The 18,645-nt window shown below is 53.7% G+C and overlaps 1 protein-coding gene and 1 long non-coding RNA gene across 5 annotated transcripts; one reads left to right on the top strand and one right to left on the bottom strand.

The window, feature by feature from the left end:
• Window positions 1-972: 972 nt before the first annotated feature.
• LOC118975569 (uncharacterized) lies at window positions 973-3,440 on the bottom strand. The gene is made up of 2 exons (XR_005064096.1): window positions 2,785-3,440; window positions 973-1,149 (listed from the first exon to the last, which is right to left on the bottom strand). It is a non-coding gene; the product is annotated as an uncharacterized LOC118975569 (long non-coding RNA).
• On the top strand, window positions 2,154-18,190 carry P2RX5 (purinergic receptor P2X 5). Of its 4 annotated transcripts, none has more exons than XM_037029565.1 (12): window positions 2,154-2,792; window positions 8,402-8,552; window positions 9,158-9,229; window positions 9,468-9,543; window positions 9,630-9,726; window positions 9,994-10,074; window positions 10,374-10,512; window positions 11,058-11,194; window positions 11,667-11,748; window positions 11,878-11,943; window positions 13,345-13,427; window positions 14,483-18,190. In XM_037029565.1, exons 1-12 carry the CDS (start codon window positions 2,656-2,658, stop codon window positions 14,550-14,552), a joined length of 1,191 nt encoding a protein of 396 aa, XP_036885460.1. In that variant the 5' UTR covers window positions 2,154-2,655; the 3' UTR covers window positions 14,553-18,190. The 4 variants fall into 4 exon arrangements, with proteins under 4 accessions (XP_036885460.1, XP_036885461.1, XP_036885459.1 ...); XM_037029566.1 differs by having other exon boundaries at window positions 2,156-2,642; window positions 11,667-11,760; XM_037029564.1 differs by having other exon boundaries at window positions 2,156-2,792; window positions 11,667-11,760.
• The last annotated feature ends 455 nt before the right edge of the window (window positions 18,191-18,645 follow it).

The raw sequence follows: 18,645 nt of genomic DNA, 5'->3' as shown, positions 1-18,645 counted from the left end.
CCTAGCCCTGGGGACAGCCCTTTCCCCTCTGGCCACCCCTCATGTGGTCTCTAAACTTTCAGGATAGTTACGACAGAAATTGGAGCCTGGTCTTGGCTGGGCTATGGCGGGGTTCTGGAGGGGCTCCCCACACTGGAGAGCAGGTGAGAGCAGAGCCCGTTCTCTAAAGCCACAGGGGCAGTTATGATGAGCCAGGGGTTGGGGAACTTGGCACTGCAGCCTCTCCAGCAGCACACATTAGGTGCTTAGTAAAGAGTTAGGAAGCAAGGATAGTGGAGAGTGCCCTGGACTGGGGCTAGCCATAGACTTCCCTTCTGGCCTGGGGCCTCAGTTACTCCTCCTGCAAAATGAAGGCCTGGTCTCTGGGGGATCCCCCAGCAACATGAAGAGACCACAAGCCTGGAACTCCTCTGGGGAGTGGGGAGACCCAGTGTGGCACCATCCTGTGTTCTGCTTGTGCTGGGCAGGGGCTCTGGGAGTGGGGGGAGGCTTTCCAGCCTGGAGCCCAGACTGCAAGCTCCTGAAAGGGCACCTCCCCCATGGACTCTGGTTGAGGGGCCTCTTCATAGGTGGGATGTCGCTCCACTGAGGCCGCAGATCACTCGAGTGTTAGAGAACTGAGTGAGGGGAGGGCTGAGGAAGAGGCTGGCAGGACATCGAGGAAGGAAGGTCTGGTGCCAGTTTCCAAGGCCTTTCTCCAGGATGATGTCAGCTTTTAAAATCCCTTGTCATGAGTGGGATGGGTGGCAGCTCCAGATCCCTTTTTTGTTTAAAAAATCAGGCCTGAGCCCTGGCCAGGTAGCTCAGTTGTTTAGTGTGTCACCCTGATATGCTAGGGTTGTGGGTTCGGTCCCTGGTCAGGGAACATGTAGAAATCAACCAATGAATGCATAAGGAAACAGAAAAACAAATCAATGTTTCTCTCCCTCCCTCCATCTTTGAAATAAAAAAATTAAAAACGTTTTAAAAATCTTGGGCCTGAGTTTGTTTACTCAACAAATATGCAGTAAACCATTACGTGGCAGGCATAGCAGTGGGCGTGGGATACAGAGATGTCCAGGGGTAGGGTCCCTGGCCTCTTGGAGCTTATGGTCCTAGTGTGGGACAGTCAATAAGGAAAGGAGATCACATCCAAGAATGACATGTACTCTAAGGAAATAAGAAGAGGTAATGGGATAGGAGGTTACTGGGGTGGGGGCTACTTTTGGTGGGTGGCAATAACAACAGGCCTTTTTGAGGAAATGGCATTTGAGCTGAAATTGATGAAAAAGTGCAAAGAGCTGTGCCCCCCAAAGGACAGTTTGAGAGCAAAATACAGATTCCCAGGCTGCACACTAGATTTAGCAAATTAAAGCTTTAGGGGCAGGTCCCAGAAATCTGCATTTCCCCCAAATGATTCCCGTGCACACTAAAACTGGAGACCTTCTGCCCTGGACTTTTGCTTTTTAGAGGGGATCATACCTGGTGAATGTCAGGCTCCCTTCCAGCACCCAGAACCTGTGGTTCAGGGAAAAGAAGTTCCTGGGTGTGGGGGCCAGGCTTGGAAGCTGAGTGGGGTTCTGGCTGGATGGCAAGGGTGCTGCAAGCCCCTGAGCAAGCCTGGCAACTCCCACACTAGAAGGATTGCTACTCCGGGGCCTCCTCTCCGTGGCTGATCTCTGAGGTGCCCTCCCTCACCTTTGCTCCCCTGTGTCATTTAATTTCTCCGGCTTATGAGGGTTGCCATCTTGGAGGCCTAGGTTAGGTCTCTTGCTTTGGGAACATTTCAAACAGGTTGGCACAGACCTTCTCTGCAGACGTATTTTATGATCCGGGGCCTTGGACGCCTGTGCCTCCCCACCCCCACCCATCTGCCCAGGTGGGCTACCCAGCTCTTCGTGCTGTGGGCACTGGGACCTGGTTAGCAACCGACTCCCCCCGGGGGGGGGGCGTTTTACCCCTTTCAGCTGCTGCAACAGGAGGACCCGCTTGATTACAAGGAGCCATGGCTCTGTCACGTCTTGGTTCTTTCCCGGCCTTTGTAGTGGGGGCTCGGCTTCTCCCAGGGAGCAAGGAAAACCAAGAAACTCGTTTTATTCACCTATAATGCTCTTTACCCCCTTTTACACCCACTTCCGGTGCTACAGGGTCCTCCTCCCGTGGCCTCTGTTTCCCCATCTGTTCCGTGGGAGGAACCGCTGAGATTTCTTCGGCAGCAGAGAAAGAGGGGAGGGGAGATTTGCTTTAAAAGAGCTCTTCTCCCATCCCCTGGTCTCCTCACTCCTCCCGTGACGCCCGGAGCACGTGTGGTCCCCCAGCCTCCGCTGGGGCTTCCCACGCCAGTGGCGGGCGGACGGACCTGTCTGCTGGTGTCACTGTCAGCTCAGGAAGGAGGAAGGGGTGGCCGCAAGGTCGCAGAGCGCCACTCCGTGCTGCCCCCGCCCAGCTCCCCGCAGTGCTGTCCCGGCCCCGCGGGCAACCGGGCAACCGGCGCTCGCCCTCCCCGCCGGCCCAGGCCGGGAGGAGCGGCGCCCCCCAGCCCCGCAGCGCGGAGCCCGCATCCCGGGCTGAGAGGCCCGGCGACGTGCAGGCGGCGGGCGCCGGAGTCGGGCGGGGGCGGCTCCCATGAGACTGACGCTTGGCGGCTCGGTCCCCTGGCCCAGGTGAGACAGCACCATGGGGCAGGCGGGCTGCAAGGGGCTCTACCAGTCGCTGTTCGACTACAAGACTGAGAAGTATGTCATTGCCAAGAACAAGAAGGTGGGCCTGCTCTACCGGCTGCTGCAGGTCTCCATCCTGACCTACCTGGTGGTGTGAGTGCTTGGGGGCTTGCCGGAAGGGGGGGCGGGGGCCAGCAGCGGTGGTCTTTCCAGAGCCCCAGAGTAGGCCTGTGAGCACGTCGTTGGGGGTCCGTGACCCGCCTTGGGAGGGGCTCTCCTTGAGCTCTTAGGTATAAGGGTGGGGTGTAAGAAGGGAGCCCTCTACTCCCAGATACCGGCTCTGGAGGTGACAAGATGCGGCAGGGGCTTCTTGGTGCCTTGGTCTATGAGGCTTTCCCCAGGCAGCGCCCTCCTCCTGGCCTGGAGCCCTGTACTAGGTCTGTAGGAAGGGGTCAAGGATGCAGGGGCCTGGGCTGCAGCTGTCGCCCAGGAGCCTCCCACACTGGGTAGGTTATTTATAATCACTGAGCTCAGTGCCAAGCCTCCGGCTGGGACAGCTCATGAGCCCTACATGTCCCTCTGGTCAACTCACCCCACCAGAGGCTGGCTGCTCTGGTGTCCAGCTGGGGGTCCTGCCCAGGCCTTCCGCCCCACTCACACCCCACTTCCACCTGGTGGAAGCTGGTGCCAAACTCAGAGGGGCAGCCCCTTGAGGTTGTTTGGCCAGGCACTGTCCAGAGCCCTCACCCTGGAGTAGGGAGGGGACAGGTGGAGGGAGGAAATGACAGCAGAAGGCTGGGATCCCGGTGTGCCTCTTTTACTTCTTCAGTAAATGCTGTTGAGTCCCTCCTGCTTCCTGCTTGGGGGAGGAGCAGATGTGCCAGCTGGGAGGGCAGGTCTGGCTTCCCCTGGCTTAGTCCTTAAGGCACCTGGCTGTCTCCCACCTGTTCTTCAACCAGGGGGCCTTCCTCCTCTACCTGGGCAACAGTGTCCACTCATTCTTCCCACCTGGGATCTCCCATAGCTCCCTCTCCTTTTCCTCCCACATGTCAACTAATTTCCCACAGTGTAATTATACGCTTGTTTGGATACTCAGTTGCTGAATGTCTGTGTGACTCCCCACCAGGCTGGCAGGGGCCTGGCATCACCTAGCTGCTCAGGCAACAGGTGTGAAACGAATGAGTGAGTGAATGTTCCTTGAGTATTTGCGTCATGCTTCTGTCCAGGCCAGGCCCCGTGCGTCCCAACCCAAATGGCTGCTTGGCCCCAGGGTCTCAGCTATCTCCGAGTTCCTTAGAGACAGGACAACCTTGGGCCAGGACACGATGCCAGCTCCGGCCCCAGGGATGAAGAGGGTGGACATGTCCTGGTTGGCACCTGCTATATAGAGAACCCTTCCTGGCATCCTGGGAGGTGCAGGGCATCCGTCATCACAACCGTGTGATCTCTCCCAGCCTCAGTTTACCCAGCTTTCCTAAGGTCTGGTTAGCCTAAATGATCTATAACATTAACAGAAACACCAGCGATGCATCGATGAGTTGTGTTCATAAACTCTTCCTCTGGGGCACGCACTTCCTGTACTGAGCAATTTGCATGTACCATTTTATTTTTAAAATCCGTTTTTTTGTATTTTGATATAATTTTAGGCTTACAGAAAAGTTACAAGAGTAATACAAAAACTTTTAATGCCCTTCACTAGACTCCCCAAATGTTAACATCTTACCACATTGGGGTTGCCCTCTCTACCTTCTCTCTCCGTATATATGCAATGTTTTCTGACTGTGTAAGAGTCGGTTGCAAACATGATGCCTCTTTGCTCCTGTATCCTTCATTGTGTATTTCTTCAAAATAAGGAATTCTCTTATTCAACCAAGTACCAGTAGGAAGATTAGGAAGTTAGCATTGAAATGTTATTATTGTCTAAGTTATAGACCATTTGTAAATTGTCCCAGTAATTACCTTTATAACAAAGAAACATCTAGGCTCATGCCTTGCGCTCAGTTGTCACGTCTTCTTAGGCCCCTTTCATCTGGAATTGTTCCTGAGACTTTCTTTGTATTTCATGACACTGACCTTTTTTGGAAGAATATAGAATTTCTTTAAAAAACATTTTACATTGAGGTGAAACGCCTGGAACATCTAATCCACCATTTTCATCATTTTAAATTACACAGTGATTACACATGGTGTTTAGTACATTCACAGTGTAGTGCAGCCATCCCCACGATCAAACTCCAGCACATCGCCATCACCTGCCCAGGAAAACTGTATCTGTTACCAGTCAGTCATGATTCTCCCCACCTCCATCCCTTGGCAACTGCTGATCTGATGTTTGTCTTTATATATTTGCCCACTCTGGTCATTTCGTATAAATCAAATCACACACGATGTGCTCTGGGGGCGGGGGCTGGCTTCTTTTATTTGGCGTAATGTGTTCAAGGTCCATCCCTGCTGTAGCGTCAGAAGCGCATTCCTTCCTAGGCCGAGCTGGTAGTCCACTGGGAGGCTCTGCCACGTTTGGTTTATCCACTCATTGGCTGGCTGACATTTGGACTGTTTCTGCTTTTTGACTATCACGAATAATGCTGCTAAGAACATTCACGTACAGGTTTTTGTGTGAACATACGTCTTCAGTGCTCTTGGGTCTACCTGCTGGGTCATGACAGCCTTCTGAGGAACCGCCAAGCGGAGTCCCTCAGCAGACACAGCGTGTTAAGCCTCCGTCATCCGTGCTGCTTTCTCCACCTTCTCACCGACCCTTGTTATTTTCTGCCTTTTCGATTATAGCCATCTTATCGAGTGTGGAGTGGTATTTCATTGTGGTTTCTATTTGCATTTCCCTAATGACCAATGAAATAAAGCATATTTTCATGTGCTTATTGGCTTTTTGTATATCTTTTTTTGGAGAAATGTCTATTCAAATCCTTGGTCCTTTTTAAAAAAAATGTATTTTATTGATTATGCCATTACAGTAGTCCCATTTTCCTCTCCTTCATTCCCCTCCACCCTGCACACCCCCTCCCACCCACATTCCCCCTCTTTAGTTCATGTCCATGTGCCATAAGTTCTCTACCTTCTACATTTCCCACACTACTCTTGCCCCCCCTGTCTATTTTCTACCTACCGTCTATGCTACTTATTCTCTGTACTTTCTCCTCCACTCTCCTCTTCCCACTCCCCTGTTGCTAACCCTCCATGTGATCTCCATTTCTGTGGCTCCGCTCCTGCTCTAGCTGTCCTCTTAGTTTGCTTTTGTTTTAGGTGTGGTTGTTAATAACTGTGAGTTGGCTGTCCTTTCACTGTTCATATTTTTTTATCTTCTTTTTCTTAGATAAGTCCCTTTAACATTTCATACAATAAGGGCATGGTGATGATGAACTCCTTGAACTTGACCTTATCTGAGAAGCACTTTATCTGTCCCTCCATTCTAAATGAAAGCTTTGCTGGATAGAGCAATTTTGGATGTAGGTACTTGCCTTTCATGACTAGGAATACCTCTTTCCAGCCCCTTCTTGTCTGTAAGGTCTCTTTTGAGAAATCTGCTGACAGTCTGATAGGAACTCCTTTGTAGGTGACTGTCCCCTTATCTCTTGCTGCTTCTAGAATTCTCTCCTTCATTTTAATCTTGGCTAATGTAATTATGATGTGCCTTGGCGTGTTCCTCCTTGGGTCCAACTTCTTTGGGACTTTCTGAGCTTCCTGGACTTCCTGGAAGTCTATTTCCTTTGCCAGACTGGGGAAGTTCTCCTTTATTATTTGTTCAAATAAGTTTTCCACTTGTTGCTATTCCTCTTCCCATTCTGGTACCCCTAAAATTTGGATGTTGGAATGTTTAAAGATGTCCTAGAGGTTCCCAAGCCTCTCCTCATTTTTTTGAATTCTTGTTTCTTCATTCTTTTATGTTTGGTTGTTTCTTTCTTCCTTCTGGTCCACTCCCTTGATTTGAGTCCCAGTTTTCTTTCCATCACTATTGGTTCCCTGTGCATTTTTCTTCATTTCGCTTAGTGTAGCCTTCATTTTTTTCATCTAATTTGCGACCAAAATCAACCAGTTCTGTGAGCATCCTGATAACCAGTGTTTTGAACTGTGCATCTGATAGATTGGCTATCTTTTGGTCACTTAAAAGTATTGGCTCTGGGGCTTTGATTTGTTCTGAGTCATAATTTTTGGTCTGGTCACACCTGTTACGTGCGAGGGGCGGAGCCTTAGGTGTTCACCAGGGCGGGGCAACCCAGTCGCAGGGTTGTGATGCTGTATGTGGGGGCGGGATCAGAGAGAGAATAATGGCGCTTGTTCCATGCTCTCTCAGACTTCAGTCTCCTCTGCCGCTTCACCTGAGCAAATTGGGCAAATTGGGCCATTCTGGTGCTGATCCCAGGTATGTGGGCTTGTGTACATTCTAGGACCCTGTGGGTCTCTCCAGTGAACTTTCCTGTGAGGCTGGGATTCTCTCCCTGCACCTCAACCCCCACAAGTGTTTTCAATGCACAAGTATTTTCAATCAGTGCTTTTAGGCTTTATTTCCTGTTGCTGGGGCCCTGTGTTGTGCGGTCTGTCTCACTGCCCGTTTTTTGCCTGGTTTATCTGCGCGTGAATGTGTGTCCCAGTCAGCCAGCTGCCTTGTGTGCCTCACTGGGTTGGGTCTGTTCATTTCCTCCCTGTGCCTGGGGTCTGCCAACCGCCACCTGCATGCCCATGTCCACCAGCTACTGCATTTTCCTGCCACAACCCCTCTCCACCGGCCGCCGACACTGCCGACTCCGCCTCTCTTACTGGTCTGGATGAATGGTTTGTTGTCAGATTTCCATACAGTTCAATTTCCTCTCTGTTCTGGTTGTGTGAGGAGGCACAGTGTTTCCACCTATGCTTCATTTTGGCCGGAAGTCCCTTGGTCCATTTTTTAAAAAATTTTATTTATTTATTTTTAGAGGGGAAGGAGAGAGGGAGAGAAACATCAATGTATGGTTGCCTTTCCTGCGTCCCCTGCTGGGAGTTGGCCTGCAGGGAACCAGCCTGCAACCCAGGCATGTGCTCTGACTGGGAATTGAACTGCGATCCTCTGGTTCACAGGCCTGTGCTCAATCCACTGAGCTACACCAGCCAGGGCCCTTGGTCCATTTTTAAGTTAGGTTATTTGTCTTTTGTATTGTTGAGTTGCAAGACTTTTAAAAATATATTCTGGATACTAGATCCTTTCCAGTTATATGGCTCACAAACGTTCTCTCCCCTCCTGTAGGTTATCTTTTCACTTTCTTGAGAGTGTATTTTGATGCATGAAAGTTCTTAATGTGGGTCAAGTCCAACTTATCTATTTTTTCTTTTGTTAATTGTGTTTGGGTGTCAAAGGGTACTGGATCTTGCACTCTAGTTTTGCAGGCTTCCCCTCAGTTGGAGTTTGACTGAGGTTGTCCCATGACTGGCTTCAGGTCCTTTGACTGCCCCCACCCCCCACACGGAGGTGGTGCCGTTACCCTGTGTGAACCCCCGCAGTTCAATGGTTTGCCCATGGTCGTACGGCCAGTTTGAGGGTGAGCCTGTCTCATCACAAGTCCTCCCAGCCCCACTGAGAGCAGTGCGCTATGGCCTGGGGTTGGTGTCACCTCTGCTGCTTGCAGAACAGGGCTTCAAGCAGCAGCAGGAGTTGTGACCCAGTCCAGGAGCGGGTGGGAAGGGTGGAGTCCTTCCTACCCACCCTGGGCTTGGGGGTAAACCTGAGGGTAGCGACAAGGCTGATGCCCGCCTTGCCTGTCCCCTTCCCACAGGTGGGTGTTCCTGTTGAAGAAGGGTTACCAAGACACGGACACCTCCCTGCAGAGCAGCATCATCACCAAAGTCAAGGGCGTGACCTTCACTAACACTTCGGAGTTGGGGGAGCGACTCTGGGACGTTGCTGACTATGTCATCCCCCCCCAGGTCTGAGCCCCACCCAAGTTGGCTGGGGTGGGTCACATGGGAAGCTGCTCTGGGACCCAGAGACCTTGATCTATTGTCTCCCTTGGCCCAGAACAGCTGCCAGAGTTTATAAATAGAGACCCTGTCCAGATCCTTCCCCCACGCCTGCCTCCTTCCCTCCTTGACTATGCCTCCTGGTGGCAGCGCTGTTCTGTTCCCAACAAACCCTGGGCCTGCTGAAACCAAATGGGGCTCAGAGAGTTTCCAGGTCAGAGGAGGCCCCTTAGATTGGCCTCTGGCCTGTTCACAGTCCACTTGGGCTAGAACTGCCCCTTCACTGCTCCTTCTCCTCCCAGATCTCGGCTGGGACCCCAGAGACTGAGGCAAGGATAGGGATTTGTGGGGCAGGAGCAGTTTGTGGGTATGGGCCTGGGGTAAACCTATTAGAGGGCATCTGCTCAGGGCTCTGAGGTCAGTGGGCAGAAGGGTGGATGGAATCTACTGATTTTATGGCCCCATCTTCCCCAATACCCATGCAGAGACTCCACCCCTGCCGGGCAGCCCCGGAAAGGGGGGTCCCCAAGAGGGCACAAGGAGGTTCCTTAACCCCTGTATGTTTTCCTCAGGGAGAGAATGTCTTCTTTATCATCACCAACCTGATTGTGACCCCCAACCAGCGGCAGGAAACCTGTGCAGAGGTTCGGTCTGGCGTGGGGAGCTGGGGAGGTGGTGGGAGGCCCGCTAGCACCGGCTGGCCTCTGCCTTTCTCCGGAAGCGGGGGTTCCTGTCCCCTCCAAGGGTTCTGGGGTGTGTGCGCGAGGGCACGTGCCTGCACCATTTTGGGGAGGAACCTCTCTCAGCTCCTGGGGTGGGACCTGGCTCAGAGCTGGGAGGCCTGCGGGCACCTCCACACAGGTGCCCTTCCTCTCCTGGTAGAGCGACAGCATTCCGGATGCCCTGTGCTATGAGGACAGCGACTGCCCTCCTGGGAAGCCTGTCATGACTGGAAATGGTGAGGCCTGGAGTGGCCAGGGCTGGGGAGCAGTAGAGGGCCTGGAGCCGGGGGACTCCTGGCATTGTCCCTCTCCTACCCTGCAGGAGTGAGGACTGGCCGCTGCCTGCGGGCAGAGAACCTGACAAGGGGAACCTGTGAGATCTTCGCCTGGTGCCCAGTGGAGTCAAGGTCCAGGCCAGAGTAAGTGTCTGGGTTCGGGACCCTAGGAGTCACCTGGTTCTGTGTGGTGGGGCCCAGCCTGATGGCAGAGACACGCCCACTGGGGGATCCTCGTTCTGAGGACAACCCACATACATGCACTGAGCACTGCTCCAACATGAGCAAATGAACTGTCCTGGCCAAGGCCCCAGGGTGCCCAGGGAGCAGGGGCCTCGGCCCCACCACGGGCCTGGGGGCGGTGCAGAGGCCGCAGGGCTTCCTCACTGGCTGTCCTGGCTTGGTTTTCAGGAAGCCACTCCTGGACAAGGCTGAAGACTTTACCATTTACATAAAGAACTTCATTCGTTTCCCTAAATTCAACTTCTTCAAGTATGTGGGGCTCAGCTACTGGGGACCCAGGGGTGGGGCCTTGGCTGGCCCTCTTCATGGCTGTGCGGGGTGGGGGTGGGGTCCCTGTGTATGTGTGTGTGTGTATAAATGAACCACTGGGGGTGGGGCTCTGCTCTCCAGTGCACTAGGATGTAGGCGGGGCTCCAGGAGAGGGCTGAAGTCCGGGACTAGGCCTGGGTTGGGTGAGGAGCCCTGGGACTCCTGGGTCAGGTCTAGTTTCTGGCCTGGAAACAGCAAGTCTCCCTTCATTTCACTGTCTGTTCATGGCCTCCTCCCAGGACCAATGTGCTGGACACCAAAGACAGAGCGTACCTGAAGTCCTGTCACTTTGGCCCCAAGAACCCCTACTGCCCCATCTTCCAACTGGGGTCTGTGGTCAAATGGACGGGAAGCAACTTCCAGGAGATAGCGCTGCAGGTGTGTGGTGTGTGACCCGGGAGCCTTCCCTGGAGGCCCGAGGGCTCTGGGCCTGGGCTCTGTAATGAGAAGGGAGTGTGTGGGGGGACCTATGGGGTGGGGTGGCCCTGTGGAGTCATCTGCCCCAGGAACGGTCACTTGCAGGATTTGCTATGACACACAGCCTGCTTGGGCACTCAGTGAGGGGCACGCTCGGCACCTGTTTGGCTCTCAGGCACTGGTGCAGCGGCTGAGCCTGAACCAGGAGCCCCAGCACACCCTGGCTCGGTGTAAGGCGCCTGCCCGTTGTAGGAGCTCCCCCGGGTAGTTCTTGTCCTCTCTGATGATGAGGCAGGAGGCCATTGGGGCCGGGAGCTGTCAGCGACGCACCTTTCCCAGACTCTCGTGGGCCTTGCACCTTCCTTCCAGAAGGGTTCCCCAGCCGGGCTGGCCCCCGGCATCAGCACATCCCCTGGCTTTTCCAGCTCTCTGTGAAGAGCTGCTCTGTGACTGCTGTCCATCTCCAAAATCTCCTGTGCACCGACTCTCATCTCTTTTCCCCCCAGGGCGGTGTGATAGGGATCCAGATCGAGTGGGACTGCGACCTTGACAGAGCCCCTTCCGAATGCAACCCTCGCTATTACTTCAGCCGCCTGGACAGCAGATTTCCAGGGAGCTCTGTCTCTTCCGGGTACAACTTCAGGTAACTGGGCTGGGCCTGCTGCCTATGGCTCTGTCCATGTTTTGTGTCCTTTCGTAGCTGCCAGGACGATGGGAGCCCTTCCTGGGGATCTGTGTCAGAGGGGGAGGTGAGGGAGAACAGCTGAGGAGAGGTGAGGAGTGGCCTCCTGTGGGGCCTCTGGGAGAGGAGAGAGGGGTTGGCCATTGCCCTGGCTGTGCTGTGACGCCGAGGTTTGACTTCTCGGCCACATCGGCTTCATCAGTGCTTTGGTGGCCCCGGGCTGGCCCGGCGTGTGGTGGGAAAGGTCTTGTCTCTTGGGGGATGTCTGGCAAGGACTTCAAAGGTCTGAACGAATTTTTAGCATGTCAGCAAGATGGACAGCTTCTCCTGGGGCTGCTGTGAGCCAGGTCCTGGGGGTGCTTATAAATCTCCCAGGCAGCCAAGCCTGTGTTGCCAAACAGGCTGAGGTCTCCCCTGGGCCGTGTCTCCCCAGGTTTGCCAAATATTACCGTGATGGAGCTGGGGTGGAGTTCCGCACCCTCATGAAAGCCTACGGGATCCGCTTTGATGTCATGGTGAATGGCAGGGTGTGTGAGCTGGGCAGGCCCGGGGTGGGGCAGACATGTCGGGAGGGCTCTGCTTGGAGTTCCTGGGGATCCTGCTGTCCACCTGCCTCCCTCACCGTGCCTGTCTCTCTGCTTCAGGCAGGGAAGTTCAGCATCATCCCCACAGTCATCAACGTGGGCTCAGGGGTGGCGCTCATGGGTGTTGTGAGTACCTCTCCCCTCCTTCTCCTTTACCCTCTGAGCACTGGTGGGGTGGGGGACACTGCCTCAGGGGAGCTGTCCTGATGCCCCAGAAAGAGCTGTTGGGTCAGTGCAGATGCCGGTAAAGGGGCCTCTCTGGGACTCCATACCCCTCCAGCATTCCCCGGGGGGCAGGGACTTCCTGAGTTTCTCTTTCCAGAGCCAGAGAGGCATCTGCCTGTTGCTCGGGAGCTGGGGTTGGGGCTGGGGTTGTCTGGGATACTGGATTGGCCCCTGAACTTCTTAAGCCTCATCTCCACTTGTAAACAGAGGTAGGATCCAGCTATATACAGGGTTTCTCAGCCGTGGCCCTGTGAAACAAGGAACTGATAAAAAAATGTTTTTGACATCTGGGGGTGGGGGCAGAAAGAGGTGCAGAGCCCAGGGTCAGAGGACCAGGTGTCTCTGTGGGCACATCCACCAATCTGCTTCTGTTCTCCACCCTCTACTCAGTCATTCTGGAAGCCCCCTCTGTGTTGCCGGTGGATTCGCCCTCTGTTGGAGGAGGCGGGCATTTGCACAACTCACTCTGGTCTGAAGCACAAGTGGGCTCAGGTGTCAGTGGGTTCCAGCTGGGTTAGCTCAGGCTGCCTCCTTTTTCCTGGGCCACCACTGTGGTGCCCTTGTCATTCAGATCCCCTCCAACCCATCTCTCATACTGACTCCCAGAAAGATCTTTTTAATGCCACAGTTCTGTGTCCAGTCCCCATTCAAAGCCCTCAGTGCCACCCCCTACAGGATTAGAACCAATGCCTTAAAGGTATTTTAAGGAGTTTTGCAGGCTCTTCCCCACAGGCCTGTGGAATTTCCCAGGCGGGACAAGCTTGTTCCTACCGCTGCAACACCCTTCTTGAGCTTTGTTTTCCCCTTGTACAAACTCCTTTTCAGCCCTCAGACTCAGCCCAAGCTGGGTCAGGTCCTGTCTCCTCTCGGCTCCCATGCTCCTCTCCAGTCATAGGACCTGTCATTCTGTGCCATAAGTTACATGCTTGTCCCCTGTACCAAAGGGACAGTCCCCAGAAGGCCTCATTGTCTTGTTCCTCCCTGCACCCCAGCACAGTACCTGGTGAGGGGTGAACACCCTGCAAACACCTGATTTGATGGGGTCAGGATAGTGTGGGAGGTGCTTAGCCTGAGGGATCAGATGGATGCCAGGCTGACCTGGCCTCTACCATGGACCAGCTTAGTGGCCTTAAACAAAGGTGCTCTTTCTGAGTTCAGTTTCCTCATCTGTGAAATGGGGACAGTGATGCCCCATTCTGGGACTATGACAGGACTGAATGGGATGTATGTAGTATGGTCAAATGGCTGTGGGCTCTCCAGAAGTCTATGGTTCTGAGTCAGGGATCCCCAACTCTTTTGCAGGGGTCTTTCCTCTGTGACCTGGTACTCATCTACTTGATCAAAAAGAGCCACTTTTACCGCAACAAGAAATTCGAGGAAGTAAGGTGAGCTGCACTTCCTTCCCAGTGGCCCACAGGGAGCCCTGTGAGATGGCTGCGTCAGCACCCCCGCCCTGTCTCAGGACCTTTACCCAGGGTAGAAGTGGAATTTCTGGAGCCGCCCTTGCCTCCAGAGGGTGGTGGCTGTGCTGACAGGTGGCCTACAGGCTGCCCTTCCCTGGGGCAATGTCCTGGCAGCCTGTTTGGTTCTGCAGGTGTGACCACAGCCTGGCACAGGAGGGAGCCTTGGGCTGAGTCTGGAGGTGGCCTTCAGGCCTGCCTGGCTTCTACCTCCCGTGTGCCCTTCAGCTGGGGACTGGCCCTTTCTGGGCCTGTTTTGCCCGCCCCCCTTTTGCTTTCCCTAGGGGGGGCTGCACACAGGAACCTCTGCTGCTCAGCCAGGCTCAGTTCTGTGACTCTACTCTTGTAAGCCATATCCCAGGAGGAGGGCATTCACTGGCCTGGGGTGGACTTTTCTGCTGCCCCAGCTTTTATTCTTTGCTGACTCAGTGGTTGGCAGCCTCCAGCCAGGAGCTGGGTCTGGTCAGGGAAGGGAAAAGGAAAAGACTGGGACAGAGAAGAAGGGTAAAGGATGGAGAGGAGTGAAGCAAGAGAGCTTGTAGGGTCTGCAGCAGCTGGGGCAAGGAGACGGAGGAGGCTTGGGGTCAGCTGGGGTAGGCTGGGCACCCAGTGGCCCCCACATATTCCTTGAGCTGACTGTCACTTCTTAGGTGCTCGCCTGAGCTCCTTAGCCTGTGACAGGGAAGAAGGGCCACCTTGCCAGTCTTGGAACAGCCTCACCTGTTGTTGTGGGAGGCACGAGGTGCCACGGCCGTGGCTGCTGCTCATTGCTGGGACAGCTCCAGAGGGCAGCTGCTGAGCGCCTGCATGTGTCTGGTCTGCAGCCAGGGAACCGATCACACTGCCTGTCTCTGCGGATGCAACCTGTCCCTGGTTGCCTGCAGAGCTGCCATTGAGAGGCTGCTGTGGGCAGAGTTTGCCTTTCGGGAGGCTGTGCCTGTCTGCAGGGTTCCCAACTTCCCCTTCCCCGCTCACCACAGATCTGGCCACCCAGCAAATGGAAAGGCGAATGTGGAGCAGCTGCAGAACCTGCAGACAGTGGAGGCATAGCCAGAGACATGGGCTGAGAGCGGATTTGGTGAAGATGTGGGGCAGAACTTCCTGCAGCTCTGAACTGGAACGGCCTCTCATCTGCGCCTGTGCGGGACAGGGGCTTCCAGGGACCCCCACTTCTCCTGCATGTTGTTGGGATCATGCTGCAATCTTTTGTTGTGTGTCGGGGGAGGGGAGCCTCCCAGTGACCAGTGTTGCTCAGATCTAGAAGAGAAGACCCTGGAGAGGGAAGGGGGCCAGCCAGGGTGTCACTGATACAAGAGTGTTTTCATTTTTTCTGAGAAACTAGCTGGACATTCATTCACCCAATATTCATACATATAGTAAACTTTTTTTTTTTTGCCGTGGGCTGGGCCCTGTCCAAGAGATGCTCAAATGAGACACTGACCTGGCCACCAGGGAGAGGCACACACTTGTCATTCCCTTCAAAGACAACAGACATCACCGCCAGACTTGCCATTCCAGCCTTCCTCCAGCCTCTAGCTGAGACTTGCACAAACTGCTGTGGAACACAATGGCTCCTCAGAGAAAGACCTTTGCCCCCAGGGATTCAATTTAAAGGTGGCCAAGGGGGCAACCATGAGAGGACCGAATCCTTCAGGAGGCAGCTGGCCCTTGAGGGGACAGGCAGCCTCTGAGGGCTTCTGGGTAAGGTAGGAAAGGGGAGGCAGGGGCCTCTGCTCCAGCCTGACCCACCCAGCCCGGGGAGGCTCTGCGCACAGCGGCTCATCCACATGGGCGATTGCTGCCTGTGATTTGGCTCTAGCTGTTCTGCGGGATTAGTTATCTCTGCCCAGCTTCCTTCCCTCTCTCCTCCGAGGCTGGCTGGGTCTGCAGGGCTAATGACATGGTGCTCAATCGGCAGGTGGAAACCCTTACTAGGGGTCCCTCTACCTCACCCCTGCCCCTCCTTCCCCCACTCCACCGCCGCTGCAGCTGTACCCTGCAGAACTCTGCTGCTTCCCTCCCCTGGTGGCTGTAGAGCTTCATTATCCAAAGTATGGTCCCTGGATCAGCTGTATCACGTCACCTGGGAGCTTGTTAGATGGGCAGTCTCCAGTCCTTCCCTCCCTCCCTCCTAAATTGAAACCTGCATTTCAACAACACTCCCCAGTCATTTGTGCGCCCTGTACATTTTGACAGGCCCTGGTTGAGGACACCTGCAAAGCCCGATTCTGAGGGAAAGAGTCAGCTTTGGTGGGCGGTGCTGATTTCTAGGTCAGACTCACACATTCTACCTTGAGGCTGGCAGGATACCCCTTCCTGCTCCAGGGAAAGGAGCGTCACAATCCATTTAAATTCAAATATTTGAACTAGATGATACATGATTCAAAATTTAAAAGGTACAAAAGAATAGAGTGGATGCTTCTCTCTCACCCCTGTTCTCGAGGCAACCTGACTTTCTAGTTCCAAGAGGCTCCCTTGTTTTCAAGCAGAGAATGCACTTGGTCCCTGGTATCCTCCCTCAGAAATGACCTTTCCCTCATGTGTGCAGTGTCAGGCCTCATCTCCCCTGTCAGGCAGGAACAGAATGGAGCAGCTTAAATACTGTGCTGGGAGGCAGCTGGTGGGCTTCCCCTCCCAGGTCTGAGGAGCCCCCGCTCAAACCGAAGGGGAAGAGACTGAGAACTCCATGCAGCAGCAAAGGCCGCCAGGGCTGTGTTCGCACAGCTGCTGGCCCCTAGGGAGTGTCCTCTTTCAAAGTGCTCTCTGGGCCTCCCTGGGGTGTTGGGGGCCTGGCTCTTTGCACACAGAGGAGGAGGTAAGCTTCCTTCCTGTGGGGCCTTTGGAGAAGGTCAGCAGGGTCTGAAAGGTTTCTGGAGCAAGCAGCTCCCTCCCCCTGGGTTGCCTGGTAACCATTCTGCAAGCCCACCTGCTCTCTGTGGAAAGTGAACAACCTGGGCCATCCATTATGGTGCATTGCTTCATCGCTAAAGCAAACCCTTGGACTGAATACTCCAGCATGTTTTATGTTTGGGAGGAAGTGAAGGTCAAGCTGCTCAGGAATTTGTCTGGTTGCTCTTAACCTGTTTTTGGTATTGCCTGCCAGCAGCCACAAGACCTAAAAACAGTTGCACTATTTATTTTATATTGGAATGAAAATGTCTTCCTACACTGTTCAGTCAGTAAAGATTTACTGAATACCTATTGCGTCAGGTGTTGGATTAAATGCTGGTGACACTGTGGCAAGCAACACAGGAACAGTCCCTGCCAGAGCTTCCAGCCCTGGAGGAGCTGAATCTCAACCAGCAGTCTGAAGCGCGTTTTCATTGGAGTAGCCAGAGGAAGTTTCCCCCAAAAAGTGACATAGAAATTGAAGCCTGGAAGGTCAGTAGCAGTCTAACCAGGTGACGGAGGAAGCATCCCAGGTAAGGGAACCACACATGTGAAAGCCCTTTGACGAGAAGGGGCAACTGAGGAACTGGATGACGACCGTGTGACTGGAGCTGAGAGGCGTTCCTCCACTTATGTTACTTTTATCCTTACTGATTTTACAGCGAGTGGGAGGGGCAGAGGGCAGGGGTGGGAGGGAAACATCGATACACTGGCTCATCAGGACAATGCTCTAACACTTAGTTGGAGTCTCAACTAAGCAACCTGGCTGGGGTCCCAGTAAACTTCACTGCCATGGAGGACTTGTTCAACCTGAACTGTTTTTTCAAGTCCAGCAAAGCTTTCCGGGGGGGGGGGGTCTCCCTACTACATGTCAGGGGCACCATGTTCAGAAAGGCCAGCGACCCCACGACAGCTTCTGGATAGTGCAGTGTATTTGCACATTGCCGAAGTTCCCTTGCTTGTGCACATCCCCCTCTCCCTTCCCGTGGGTTTTTCCTCCCGATAATGTCAACGTGGGAGTGGGGGGACTCATTAACCTCACGGAACTGGCTTTGAGACAGGAAATTGAAGCAGGAACATGGGAAAGCCGGCTTCTCTCAGGGTGCCTGTGGCCGCATCAGGAAGATGGCATGGCAGCCTCCTGGGAGCTGACAGGGCAGGAGCACAAGAATTGCTTGTGCTCATGTTCAGGCCCTGGCCTAAAGAGCCATCTAGCTAGCATTTCCCTAACGACTGAGTTATCCCATGCCTCTGTCAAAAATACATTTGTAGACTGGGTGCTATCCATACGACATCGCGGGAACCTGCCACGGTGCCCAGTGCCCTCTACCCCTGATGCAGGGGTCATCAGGACCTACCAGCCATGGCTGCCCTTTCTTCCCCACCACCCCACCAGTTCTCTCTTCTCAGAGGCTGACAGCCTACCGGGGAGTGGTTGTGAAGGGGAATGGGACTTCCTCCAGGAGACTGTCTCGAAGCACCACAGCTAAGGACTGCAGAGCCCTGCAGAGTCCTTAAACCATTCCCCTGGGAATGGCATCTTGCACACCTGGAGGGTGCCACTTGGCTCCAACCAACTGCCTCTGCCCAAGTGATGCCACTTTCCTCAAAGCAGACTCTCCATGGACACGAGAACAATCTCTCTAAGGACACAATTTTCCCCCCAGGTACTTGCTTCCCCTTAGGCCATTACACAGCATTAAAGGAGGGGAGATGGCAAATTTTCTGGGACCTGCCCAGAACATGTATTCTCTGACATTGCTATGTGGTTATAAAACAATAAAAGGATTAACTTTAAATGTGTCAAGATTTTCTTCAAGTCTTCATGATCACCTATGCTTCAGAGGAAAATGTAAGAAGAAAGTGAGGCCAAAAGCGGCAGACACAGAAATGATTAGTGAGCAATGTAATATATTCCTTGTTTTGTGAAGAATGCAAATGAAGGTATGGGAACTCTAAATGAGCAAACCTGAGGACCAGGAAGGTACTAATACTGGCACTTCTCATTCAATGAGTAATCTGGTAAGACTCTGGAAAGCATTTTAAATTAAGTTTTAATCTTCTGCTTTAGCTTATTAAATTTCCTCAAAAATACAGATATGAAAACATTCATTGCAGTATTTTTATAATAGTGAACATTTCAAACAAGTCTACTGCTTAACAATAGAGGAGTAAATCAGCTCATTTACCTCCCATCCTCCCTCACCAACCCCACCCCTGCCCCACTGCTGCTTCCTCCTTAGCCCACACCAGG

The sequence above is a fragment of the Sturnira hondurensis genome, unplaced genomic scaffold (assembly GCF_014824575.4).
Source record: "Sturnira hondurensis isolate 20B ecotype Veracruz unplaced genomic scaffold, ASM1482457v3 Scaffold0020374, whole genome shotgun sequence".
NCBI lineage: Eukaryota > Metazoa > Chordata > Mammalia > Chiroptera > Phyllostomidae > Sturnira > Sturnira hondurensis.
Note: the sequence above shows the minus strand (reverse complement) of the source record. Positions and strands in the feature narration are given on the sequence as shown.

Bases quoted from the DNA above. Each gene is read 5' to 3' on its own strand.
- P2RX5 (XM_037029564.1), top strand. From the start codon at position 2,656: ATGGGGCAGGCGGGCTGCAAGGGGCTCTACCAGTCGCTGTTCGACTAC. The intron at 2,793-8,401 runs GTGAGTGCTTGG...CCCTTCCCACAG, and splicing joins ATCCTGACCTACCTGGTGGT to GTGGGTGTTCCTGTTGAAGA. The intron at 9,727-9,993 runs GTAAGTGTCTGG...CTTGGTTTTCAG, and splicing joins GAGTCAAGGTCCAGGCCAGA to GAAGCCACTCCTGGACAAGG.